The sequence below is a fragment of the Anser cygnoides genome, chromosome 5 (genome assembly GCF_040182565.1).
Source record: "Anser cygnoides isolate HZ-2024a breed goose chromosome 5, Taihu_goose_T2T_genome, whole genome shotgun sequence".
NCBI classification, from domain to species: domain Eukaryota; kingdom Metazoa; phylum Chordata; class Aves; order Anseriformes; family Anatidae; genus Anser; species Anser cygnoides.
In genome coordinates, this window is record NC_089877.1 from 65,080,385 (window position 1) to 65,093,128 (window position 12,744).

General features: G+C 45.7%; 1 protein-coding gene across 5 annotated transcripts in view; it reads left to right on the plus strand.

Annotated features, from left to right (window-relative positions):
* Window positions 1–12,744, plus strand: part of MDGA2 (MAM domain containing glycosylphosphatidylinositol anchor 2) — a 336,382-nt gene that overhangs the window by 134,387 nt on the left and 189,251 nt on the right. For 4 of the 5 annotated variants that reach the window (XM_066998721.1, XM_048065998.2, XM_048065999.2 and 1 more), the window contains one exon: window positions 1,484–1,658. The exons of the other annotated variant lie outside the window; for it this stretch is intronic. In XM_066998721.1, coding sequence (XP_066854822.1) covers window positions 1,484–1,658 — 175 coding nt within the window. The remainder of the gene's footprint in view (window positions 1–1,483; window positions 1,659–12,744) is intronic. 5 annotated transcript variants of the gene reach the window in all.

Consider the following 12,744-nt stretch of genomic DNA (forward strand, 5'->3'; position numbering starts at 1 on the left):
AGTGCTACAGGCAGGGGCTCAGCGCATCCAGCCTGGGTGTTGGCACTGTCCGTATCCACCTAGCTGTCACCTCCCATCAGGTCTGTAAGCCTAACAAATGTAGCTGAAGGTGAGAATCATTTGACAAAATGTGGGTACCACAGCAGTGCACAACCTAAATAAAGAGGGGTCTTTCAAATGAAGCCTTAAATTTGTTTCTGTGTATAAATGATCTGCCAGTGCTGATGGTTCCACATACTAATGTGGTTTGTCTGTAAGTTTATTTGCCATCTTCCTCTAATACAAATTATTTTTTTCTACTTCAATTCCTTTTTCCTATGACTCTTGACCCAGGCTTTTCTTCTATTCTAATTCCTTTGAAAAGACTCCCTTCCGCAGCAGCAGGGTGGTGGCGGTCTGAGCCTCAGCGGGAGGTGGAGGAGGAGGAATTCACTTTATTCCAGGGAGTTTCACCTGGGGCCTGTTTTTTGGTTAACATGACAAGTCACTGGTGTCTAATTTTTGCAGAGGGTTTGCATTCCCACTGGACGTAAAATGCAAAAGCCTTTCAGTCACTGCTGGTCAGCCCACATCACTGCTGGAAGCGGGGGGTTTAGCAGATTGGGTGGTGACAGTGGATATTATATTAGGCCCATTGCCTGGAGATTTCTTTACAGCCAAGTGTGTCCCTTGCAACCTTCTGGAATAGTTGAATTTTGCTTGTTCACTCAGTGGGGCTGTGCAGCATTTACCGAGTCAGTACCAGAGGGTCTTTGTGTTTCGCTGCGGGACCTGAGCCTCTTGTGCACGGCTGTGTTCGGAAGGCAGTTGTGGTTGTAGTGGGCTGGCGTGGGCACTTTGATGGCTCTGACATTGAAAAGCTCTCTTTAAAAAGTCTTCGCATTTCAAAAAAGTAATTGTCAAAGAATTTGTAATTGCTGTAAAAGGCATTTAAGAAAACGTGAAGAAATAGGTGTTCATCATTTGTGGTTTCAAGCGACTGCTTCAGATTGGATTTTATGGTTGCCAAGATAACCCATCAGCTGTTTCGAAGGTGTTTTCCAGTGTGCCCTCATCTTTCATGAATATGATTTCAGAAAAAACTATTTGTGTTCAGTGCAAGAGTACAGCAGGCTTTTTTGGTGAGCTTTCTTTGTTAACGGGGAATTTTTCTGCAGCCGTTCCAGCTGTGTCACTGAGGGCGGCTTGAGTTGTTCTCCCCATCTCTGCTGGTGGCATTTGCTTTGTGTGGTGTTTCCATCAAAAGTAATCAACTATTTCTAAGACAGGGTGATAAAGACAAGATTACAGTCTCAGGGCTCTTGGATGAAGTGTTTGATTGTAAGTGTGAGCTGTTCAGTTTTCCAGAGAGGTTCCCCAGGACCTCCAATGTAAAGCACTGGCTGCTGTGCGCACGGTTCCCAGGTCAGCGATGAGATCTAGACTCTGCTCTTTTTTTCAAATTGCAGACTTCAAGTAACAATCTTTTTTGGTGCTTGCTCAGATCAGGTGGACCAAAACAGCAGGAAGTGCCTCTGACAGATTTCAAGACTCGAGTGTCTTCAATGAAACCCTGAGGATAGCCAACATCCAGCGACACCAAGGAGGCCGCTACTACTGCAAGGCCGAGAACGGCTTGGGCTCGCCGGCCATAAAGTCCATACGGGTGGACGTGTACTGTAAGTAAACCGCTTGGGACCTTCTCACCATGCTCTTTTAGAAAGAAGTGACTAGTTTTTCTGAAGTCTGGTCTAGAAACCAGAGCACTTCAGGGCAGATTCTGCAGCTTTTATGGTCAGAAGTCTTGTGGCTGCTCCCACTGAAGTCAGGTGGGGCTGCTCTTGTACAGACATATCTTAAACAAACAAACAAATAAATCACAATAGTATGGTAAGAAAGAGGAAGCTGAGGTCCAACTCAGTCTGCCTCTATATCAGAGGAAGATTTGTCAGCAGCATGCATGGGGTGAAGATCTAGCACATAGCACAGCCCTTAATCTCGTGTATGTTGGCTGACCTTGCTGTCAAAACTAGTAAGAGAGCAAATACAGATGCTTTTTTGTTGCTTTGCTTTAATTGGTCACTAGGGCTGATAGAAAAATAGGAAACAAATGAAAACTTCATACTGCAATGAATGTATCCCATGTGCTTGAACAAAAGAAAATAAAAATGAAAAAAATGCCCATCTGACCTGCACAAACTCCAGGGTCAGATGAGGCACAGTTCCAGTTCATAGTCAGACAGCTTTTCACTATAGGTTTAATGGTAAACTTCACATTTAACTGTAATTATGTGATTGGATTCAGCTGTGTGAAAATGAAAAGATCTGAAAGCCCTCATGCAGCTGTGGTTTTGTGCACACTTCAAGTTAAGAGTCTAGTTAAAAGTCTGTTTGAAATACTTCAAGGTGGAAAATCTTTGCAATATGCGTTTGGAGACTCTCACATAAAGAAATGTTCACATGCACATACGTAGTTAAACTGAGTCCTTCAAAAAGAAGCTTGTTTTGTGACTAGATAAGCATTGGGCTTTTGTTTTCCCCAATATACCCTCTCTCTGTCGGATGAACTTCAAGATGTTTGCTACTTCAGAGACCCAACTGGTGGTGATTTCTGTGGTTCAGTTATGGGATGGTGGAGAAGGGCAGTTGCCTCTTGGGGGATTTTCTTGCCTTGCAGAAATTTTCATGAGGCTCCCTTAGCCTCAGGATTTGCTTACCAAGCTGTAACTCATACTAGTGCCAAATTTCTACATCTTTTATAAACAATAACCAAATGAGTAATTGCTCATTAGGTTGCTGAAGTCCAATAAATACGCAGACAGACCTTGTTGACTGCATTCAAGCACACCAGGCAGAGCAGGTACAGCACTCGGCACTGGTAACAGGGCTGGCCTGAGGCTTGCAGTGTGGATGAGGAGGTGTTCAGGGCTCGGCGGGGTGCTTCGTGGTCCCACTGCTCTGGCTGACCCCGTCTTCAGGCTGCCTGGTGAGCCGCCACCTCCTCCAGGCACGCACAGCTGCTAAAAGTGTTCCGTAGGTTGGCTCCATGTAGCTGTTTGATTAAAGTCCTTAAGAACAAAAAAATTAAGTCTCTTCTGGATGGCGTTTAAGTACCTCTTTCTTGCCCCAGTGCCCATGGGTGAGATTGTCCTTCATCCTTAATTTTAGGTGTGGCTGTGAACTGGTGGTGGCAAGAAGCATGGTCTCGAGGCTGGGGTGCTGTGTGATCTGAACAGGAAGGGTTTAGAAAGGTTGTTTGGAAATTCTGGTTTTTCTCAGCTTAGATTGAGACTTCCTTCTGGTAGACATCTTTTTCCTCCCATCGTGTTTTGTTTAGCTATTAATCTGTGTTCTTGGATTTGCTGTCTGGGATTTATTATGTTTTTGTTGTTTTGTTTTGTTTTGAACATCATATGCTGCTTCTTAATGCACCTCAAATACAGATGTATTTCTGGAACATGACAGACTTCAGGTTCCAGCTGTGATTAAATCCTAGGTGATTTCCCATCATATGCAGGCTGATATTTCACCGGGTATTGTCATCTGTTAATGGTCAGATATTTGTAGGCAGGCATCGCTGGTGCAGTAAGCTCAAGGTACCGGTGTAGATTGGATCTAGCTGTGAAGAAGATAGGAGAGAAAACCCTGTACACCACAGAAGTCAGGCAAGTTAAAGCTCATAAGAAATCAAAGTATTGGAAAGTGCAGTGCTCCTGCTGAAATTTCCAAATAGCTTAAAATAATCATGTTTTATCAGTGGATATTTTGTTTTGATTTTCTGTTCATTTAAATACCTGCAGGAGGGAACCAAGAGGCCGGAGCCCTGGCACAGGCTGCCCAGAGGGGCTGGGGGCTCCTCGGGGACAGCTCCAGCAGCCGCCTGGCCGTGGGGCTGGGCACCCTGCTCGGGGGCCCTGCTGGGGCTGGGGGGGCACAGGGCACCCAGAGGTGCTCCAGCCCCAGCCGTGCGGTGATTGTGCAATGCTTTATAGACCGTACGTTGTGTCAGGGGCTCTCAGCAGGACTGTTGGGTATGGGTGTGTTTTCTTGAATAATTGCCCGTTTTGCTTAGAGACCCTCCAAATGAACCAGAAAGGTCCAGAGTAGTCAGCCATTGTTTTGTATCAACAGATCTTTTATTTTGTTGTTAATGAATTTTTAGCAGGATTATGTAGAGAGAGGCAATTTTCCTTGTGGATTTAGGTAACTTTCAAAAATAGACCTTGAAACAAGACTATACTCACTTTTTGAACACAAAACTTTATCAATGGAGCAAGAAAAAATGCTTTTAATTTTGCGATAAAATCACAAAATCTCTTTAAGTAAACAAAATTTTTATTTCTGAAAAATCTATGGATGAAAAGTCGCCACAAAGAGAGAAAACCATATTATAGTTGTATTCCACATTAGTTTTGGATCCAAGAACACTTTTGAAGAGCTAATTTAAGTCTTCAGCCTCTAATTTAGGATTTGAAAAGGCGCTATATTTGTATAGCTTGGAAATGAATTGTTGAAAAAAAAATCCACAAAAAAGTCTTTGCCTCCTCATTCATCTCCATTACTGGTACGCTGGCTGGGTGGGAAATTTTAATATCCACACTGGGTTGGAAAATATCACTCTCCAGTAATTTCCTGGGTTTCATTTTCCCGTTAGCTCTGGCATTCAGCAGCACTGGTAACCCCGCTTGCTGCTGCTGCAGTAACTCATGGTACGGATAGAAATGGTGGCAGAGCCTGGCCTTGGTCAGTGTGAGGGGAGAGGGGAAGGTTACTTTATTTTTATGGACTTCTTGCAGTCTTGAAAATACTTTCAGGTTTGTTTTCACAGGAAGGCTCCATCAGAGGTCTGCCAGATGCTTTGCACAGATCTGCAAGTGTCGGGTGGCTTATCCGTTAAAGAAGTCTCAAAATATCGTTATCAATCACCAATGATTTCAGACTCCAACCAAACCTTCTGACCATTTGGTTTGTTGTATGGCTCCTCGGGCACTGGGGCCGCATTCCCAGTGTGCAGGGAGGTGCTGGCTGCAGAGCGGCCCCAGAAACCTGCCTGCAGTGGGGCACCAGCAGCTGGTGCTTGGACTCTTCCGTGTGTTTTGGGTCTTACCCGTGACGTGCCTGGGAAATAAGGGCATAATAATGCCCATAATTCTGATTTACCGTTTTATAAAAACTATCCAGCTATTACTCTGAATTATATATGCTGCTTGAGGGCATTTCTTTTATTGCTGTTAGGCATTAAAAAACAAGAAACAACCCCCCCCGACATTTGATAAGTACATTCATGGGTAAGGATCAGAAGTAAGGAGTTAAACTAAACACATGCAATTGTTCTGAAAAATAGCTGGGGGTAGAATTCCTCTGCTGGACTGAAGGGAGAACATCTGCTTGGTGAAGAATGAGTAGTTCGCGTTGTTTACAGCCAAGCAGGCAACTGTGTGTCCCAGCGGGCTGGTTTTACTTGGTTCTCATCAGACATGCCTGCTAGATTGCTGTATCTCAGAGAGCTCAAGGAACGTCCTACAGAGGCACCATTCCCATCGTGGTGCATTCAGTCGTGACACTGCTTTTAGTGACGTGCCAAGGAAAGGGAGGAATTTTCTTGGCACTTCTGCAGGTGAAGGTGCTGGCACTGTGCCTACTTCATTTAAAGCTACCAAGAGTAACGCTAAACAAGGCTATGATCTCTTCTGTTCCTTTACCGTGCACAGATCTAAGTCAAACCTTCAAAAAATGGCAGTCCTGTTTGGTCTGCTGTCAAAATGTTTCAACGTTTAAAAGTGGAAGGAAGAAAAATGATGAATCCGAGTTGCCAAAGTTCTCATCTCATCTGCTGCTCTTGGAAACAGAGGAGCCCGTGCCTGTTCCTGGGCAGGCACAGAGCTTCCTTTGAACGCTTTCCAACTCCTCATCAACTTGGTTTTCTTTGCTAGTTTCTTCTAGAAAGATCTCCTTTCTGCTTTCTAGGCGGGGTGGGACTGGTAAATAAAAGAGTAACATTCACTTTCTTAGAAGACAACTTTCTATCCTTACCTTATCTGTCGAAGAAAAGAACATTTTGCTCTTCTGGCTTTGGCTGAAGATCCTCTTTTCTTGCTTCATGTTGAAAGCAAGGCACCTGCTCACCTCTGCAGTATATTCTCAGGAGGAAGGCGTCCATTCCTGCTTAGCCACCAGGAGAAGAAACTGCTGCAGACATCCAAGCTGTGTTCATCCTAGGCTTGAACTCTTTTTCTTCTTCTTTTTCTGGAAGTATCCCTTTAAAGTGTATCTTATCTTTCCTCTTTGAAGAAAAAGCTTTTGTACTTGACTCCTAGGAACATTTTTGCTTGAGTTTTGGAGGACACTTTCCCCTTTTATAAGGAAGGAAGCTTACTGTATAAATTAAGTCGTTTGATTTAAAGAAGCAGAGCTCTATCAGGGCTTTTATGCTTGTTCCTGAAGGACAATTTACCAGATTTTTAACAAAAAGGAAAAAAAAGTACTAATTGCTGCATTGAAAATGTATTTTTTTTAACCCTCTTACTTCACAGATCCTTGCTGGACACAAGGCCAGACTGCACAACCTGAGTAAAAGAAATTGAAAAGAATTTTAATTTATGTTGAAAGCTTTCTGAAATGAATTCGGAAGTCAGGATGAAGAATGTGTATCAAACAGATTCAGTGCACAGATATGGTGAGATTTTATTGTGCAGTATATGAGGGAGATACACTGGCAGTAAACATTGCTTGTTGAGGAAGATCTGCAATTCCAGGATCAAGAGGTTGATCTGGGGCTTTAGGAGGAACAACCCTTACTTTTGTTCACAGATCCACTTAAATCCACTGCAGCTCTGTTTCCAGGACCCATCCCTTTACACCGGCTGAGTTAGATACGTGTTGGTGTGCGTGTAAACTCTCACTGTGCTTAATACGTGGGGTGGTCGTAGGTATCTTGGGTCTCTGCTTACCATCTGAGAGGTTTCCCCCATTATTTCACCAGTTCAAATCTAACATTCCAGTTTTGTATGGTTTGCTCATGTGGCTTCTGCTTCTCTGACGGTTCTCAAGGTGTGTGGCCGCAGCAGTTGCTTGTGCTGTCCATCATCTCCATTGCCACAAGGAAGTTTTTATTGTAGACAAATTCAGTGTCTGCCCTAGGCTACCCATGAACATCACCAGACAGCCTCAAGACTTGTTAGCAAGGACCGGGGGTGCTCAGGATCATGTCCTAAGCTTGTGATGGCAGCGAGGATAAGATCAAAGCAAGATCAAGCCTTGGACCCAACTCCAGGCCCAGTCTTCATGCCCAGGATGCCTAGGGATCATCTCAATCTGAAGAGCACAGCTTTCAGAGGTGCATTTCCTTGCACCAGTGCTTGTCTGAGCCCAGAGGTTTTGTGTGACACAGCTCCTCCTGCGGCTGCAGCCGTCCCCCAGGGGTTTCTCTGCGGCCCCGCAGTCGGGGTGGCACCTCTGGGGCTGCAGGACTGAGACGTGCTCCGTGCTGACAGATTATTTCAGCAAACAGGGAGCATCACAGCTTCCCTGGCTTGGGACGACACAAAATGCTGCTGATAATGTGTGTCAAATGACACAAATATCAAACTGCTAATCTTCAGCATTGGAGTGCGTCTCCGAGTAGCGTGTGCCATCACAGCTCTGCGCCAGAAGTGTTATTCAGAGGGAGCGCGGGGCTGTAATTCAGAGCTCACGGCGCTGGCTTCCCTTCTCAGCCTGGAAGAAGGTATTTCAGGGAAACGCTGAGCTCTGTGCAGGGGGATGTAGTTGCATCGCTCTGTCTCTGTCATTAACGTTAATGGCAGTCATATTGCTCGGCCCCACACGCAGCAGTCCAGGTTCACCCCTAATTTCCTGCCCATGGCACAAATCTTGTTGTTAGCATGCAGAATCAAATTTTATGTCAATAATTATTTAATTCCTAACAATTTCTTTGCTGGGCCACTGCAGAAGTACTCTGCATCGTGCCCTAGCAGGTCACTACCAGAGCATTTGACGGAAAGCCTTAGCTTTGCTTTATTTCTTCCTTAATGGCATAGAGACACACACAGCTAGTATGATATGCTTGTTTATGTAGAGCAAAACAGTCCAATTTATTCTTGTAAGGTCGTCTGCAGTGCTGTAGGAGTCAGAGGGGTGGGTGTGATGAAGGTAACCGAGGTGAGGGAGGTTACGAGAAGCTAATGAAGACGCAGGGCTGGGAACGGGGAAGGGACTTAACCGAAACTGCCAGCTGCTCCTCACGCCGCCCCTTGTGCTCCGTCCTTCTAAGCCTTCCCTGTTCACCACGGTCCCAAGAAGCCAGAGAAACCGGATTTAAATTTGGTGAGATGAGGAGGAGGCGATGCTTTCTGCTGGAGTGCTATTTTTGTTCTGGATAAGATAATGATGTAGTCTTGTTGAATTACAAGGAGGCTGCCCTTCAATTCCCTCTTGCTACAGTGCTAGTATGTGGGCAAGTCCACCGGGCACCAGGAAGGAGAGAAAATGGGGAAACTTCTACAGAAAAATATCCAGAAGCAAGCTCTTTTACAGGAACTCTACTGAAGCAATTCCCGCATCAGTTCACAGGGGGGATTTGTAGCAAAACCCGTTGTATGCACACAGCGTCATTGGTGGTAAAAGCGAGTGTTGAAGATGGTGCTTTCTGGTGAGCCTTACAGTATGCCCTTATAATTGCCATGTTTGTCTTTTGGCATCCCATGTTTTCCAGTTTCTGTTGTATGAGTGTGCTAAAGAAATTGCTTTCACAAACCTGAGGCACTCCGCTTTCTCCATCCTAAATAACCCCCAGATTGTAAGTTATAGGCACTGGCAGCATCCCGTTCTCTAGATCTGCATGTTGTTGTTGCTGCTAGAATGCTTTTTAACGTGCAGAAATGTGCTTTTAGTGTGCAAAAAACTCACGTAGGGAGAAGAGATCATGCTTCCTGTAAAACAATAACACATGCATTCCTGTAAAGCAATAATACACACAGCTCTCCAAGACTTTGCAGAAAATCTGCAGTTGCCTCGGCTGTTTGGGGGGCTTTCAAACGCGGTCTCCTGCGCCTGCTCAGGGTTCCCTGTTGCTGGCACAAGCGGCTGGCGCGGCACACGGTGGGCTCTGCAGCGGGGACGCTGCCCGCCGGGGCTTGGCTGGCACCTTCAGCCCACGCATTTGTGGAGCATCTCGTCTGCACTTTCCTCTGCAGATGTTTATATCAGTCTCCTGGTCACAGCAATTAAGATAAAATTCGGGGAATGAAAATATAGTTTGGCTGCTTCATTAGTTTCTGCGCCGCCTCTCTGACTTGTGTTTGCCTTGTTCTGGCTGCAATGAATCGTGTTCTTATTGCAGTGACATTTTTAATTTCCATCTCTGGTATCTGGTGATATTCATTGATATGTCGTTTGATCTTCCTTTCTGTCCTTTCATTTATTAGAAGCCCAGTGACATGCTTAAATCCTCATACACATGGTTGGATGACAGATCAGAAATAATGAATGCAAATTTTTTTTTTAAAAAAAGGAGGAAAATTAATATAAGGCAATACCATCAGCATTGTCATATAAGGACAGCAAATATATTCATCTTTCATCACTTTTTTGTATGATACAATAAAAGAAGATACTTGGAAATGAGATATACAAATGGAAAGCATTTAAAAGCTTTCCGATATTGATAATTTTAATCTTTCAACATGATAGAAATATAAATGTCATCTGTGGGGCTTTGCTTATGCCCGGTCTGAGGTCAAATTTGCGTGCTGTGATGCTGGGGCCTCTGGGGGGGCGGTGGGAGAGGGGCAGTGGCACAGTACTGGGGGTCTGGGCTTTGTCTGGTGCTGGATCTGCACAAGCCTCCTGACAGCTGAGGTATGATGGTGGAGGTGTCTTCACCAGCCCCTGTTTACCTCCTACCTCGTAGGAAGCACGAAACAAAGACTTGGGTCCAATCCACATGCAACATGTGGATTTTGGAGCTGTGGACGTGTTTGGAAAGTGAGAGCAAGCTTCATTGTGAAGCAAGGCGAGGAGTGCTGCAGCCTGCTTCTGTCGAGCAGCTGCATCGCCACGCTTGCACGCACAGTGCTCTTTGTGGGAGCAGCAGAGACGCTGCAGAAAGGTGGGTGGTGGTGTGGACCCGTCGGTGCTAAGGCACGCCGGGTGCTGGCAGGGCAGTTGGGGCTGTGCTGCTGCAACTCACCCAAGGAGGTGTCATTGGGGCATCAGGCAGCAAGCGGCCAGCCCTTTGCTTGGTCTCTGGGGCATGGTCGCAGCGGGGTTTCTGCACGGTGAGCAGCTCGTGTGAGCCAGGAGCAACTGTGAAAGCCGTGGGCAGACGTACTGGTGCCCAGCCTCACTACCTGCTGGTTTCTGCTCCCAGTCTTTTTGGCTTGGCAGCACCATTTTGAAACGCTCCTGCTCTAACAGACAAAAGGGCGTTGTGCAAGGTGCTTGGGCTCACTGAACCTGCTGCGGCCATGGATGCTCACCAACACCACAGGTACCTGTGCGGGCTGGCCACCACGCAACTGACCCAGCCACAGCTGGCATGGGAGCACGAGGGAGTGGTGGAGGAGGAAATCACTGACACCCAGTGCTGCTGAAGGATTTTTTTAATATATGTATGTATATAAATTAAATCATCCCCTTGGTGCAGAGTCACTGCTGCAGTGCTAGGGGGTGGCTGAGGACTCAAACCCCTTTCTGAGGACTTGGGCGGTGGCTGCAGCAACAGAGCGGTGTCAGCAGTCTTTGAGCACAAACCCAGGAGCAGGCCAAAGCGCAGGAGCACGGAGAGATGTGTCAGCTTGCCAGGACTGGGGCTAACATCACGCAAGAGCTCAGCACCTCTCATTTTAACTGGTGAGTAGTTAATCCATTTGGTACAGTCGCATAAACTGCCGACAGGGAGCTGGTGAGCTGAGGAGTCTCGTGTCACTCGCTGCGTTATTTGTGTCCTTGTGCATGGGACTCGAGATGGTGCTCACCCATAACTGCCACCAGCCCGTGGATCTTCTCACCACTACCTCTCCCAGTGCTGCTGTCTGGTGGGCCATGCTGGATGTTGGCATCTCAGGGAAATCATGGCTTTCCCTAAAACAAATTTGAAATGGGGAAGGTTTCTTCTCGCTGTCGTTACTTTGGCCATTGCTTGTGCCTGCGTCTTCCATTCCCCTGGGAGAATCCGCCTGTCCCTCTCGATCTTGCTCATGAATCCTTGCTGGACGGTTGGATACAGAGGAGAGCTGCCTAATTATCGCCTGAGGAGGTACAAGATTGCAGCGGAGGATGCATCTGGGAGGCTGAAGGGCAGATGATGATATCTCACAAATAGATCAGAGGCTGCTTAGTGGTACTTGCCTGAAATTAGTTTCCTGCTATGTCTGTGCATGTTATCCATGAGGGTAGGGAAAAGCACCCAGGCAAGGGTGGGAGTGTTGCAGAATTTCAGTGAGAAATGAAAAAATCCATGATCTACCCTTTATTATCCAAAAAGCAGTTTGCCTGAGGCATACAAGCAGAAATGCCTTTTGTGAAGATTTGTCTTTTTTTTTTTTGTAATTTCAATGCACATGTAGACTTTAAGAAGTTTTCTGTAACTTTTTATCCTTTTTTCTTTCTTTTTTTTTTTTTTTCCCTGAAAAAGAACATGCCTGAAGATTGTACTTTTCTTTGCACAGGACCTGGTTCATTCTGCTTTCTATATAGCTGTCACCCATGCAGGTATAGAGGTTTCTGCTTCCCCTGGAAGGCAGTATGTTGTGTTCTCCAGTAATATGCTGTTGCTTGTTTCAATTGAGGTCTTGCTCCCTGGCATGGGAGAGCAGGCTGGGCTCCCTGCTGCGGGGTTCGGCTCTCGTGGAGTTGCTGTGAAACAAGATCTGGAATACATTTACATGGGAGCCAGGAGAGCTGACCCAAACCGGGCTGCCGCTGGGGTCTCCGAGGCCATCCCTGGTGGCGCTCATCGTGGCAGCTCAGACTGCTTGAGGTGCTACTGGTAGAAATCACGTTTGAACCTTTCATGCTCAGCCTAGCAGTGAAAGATGTTTTCCTGATGGATACAAGAGGTAAGAAGCTGACAGTAAGCGTCTTTAGGAAGGTTAAGCAAAGCACAGCGTGGTGTCCGTGGACGTTATTGACCGTAGCGGGCTACGGCAGCAGCAAGGAAAAGTAAGGAAGGACGTAGCTGTGTATTGTGGAACAAGTGAGGCAGCTGTGCCATAAAATATTAATGCAAATGTGGAGCACTTACAGTAATTTCAATACCTTTTTACACCCCCAGCAGTCACACTATTCAGACTGAATTAAATAGCTTTGCAGTGACTGTTAAATGTTATCAGCTCCTTACTAGCTTGTGTGCATTTTTATTTTCTGCTATGAAAATCTTTGTACAAGCAAAAGAAAAAAGAAAAAAGCAAGCCTGATGTTGTTCGTGCTGATGAAAGGTTGTATTTAATGCTTGTAAAATGCCAACAAAATACTTGCATGTTCAGAATTGAGCCAGAATGATAAAATGCTTTGCGTGCTTCATGCACTGCAAAATTCCTGATTCGTGGCACACTTCTGATCAAACCCTTTATGGTAATTTTTTTTTAAACTTACATAATTGTGCACATCTAATTTTTTCAGCTGTGTGGAAACCCCTGCTTTGCCCAGCCATGCAGTTTAACCTCTTGTTGCTTCTTTCATGCTTTGCCAGGCTCTGCACAATGGCCTGTTGCAACTTTCTGCTCATAACAAACACTTCTTCCTTTAAAACTTGGTGGGAAGTTG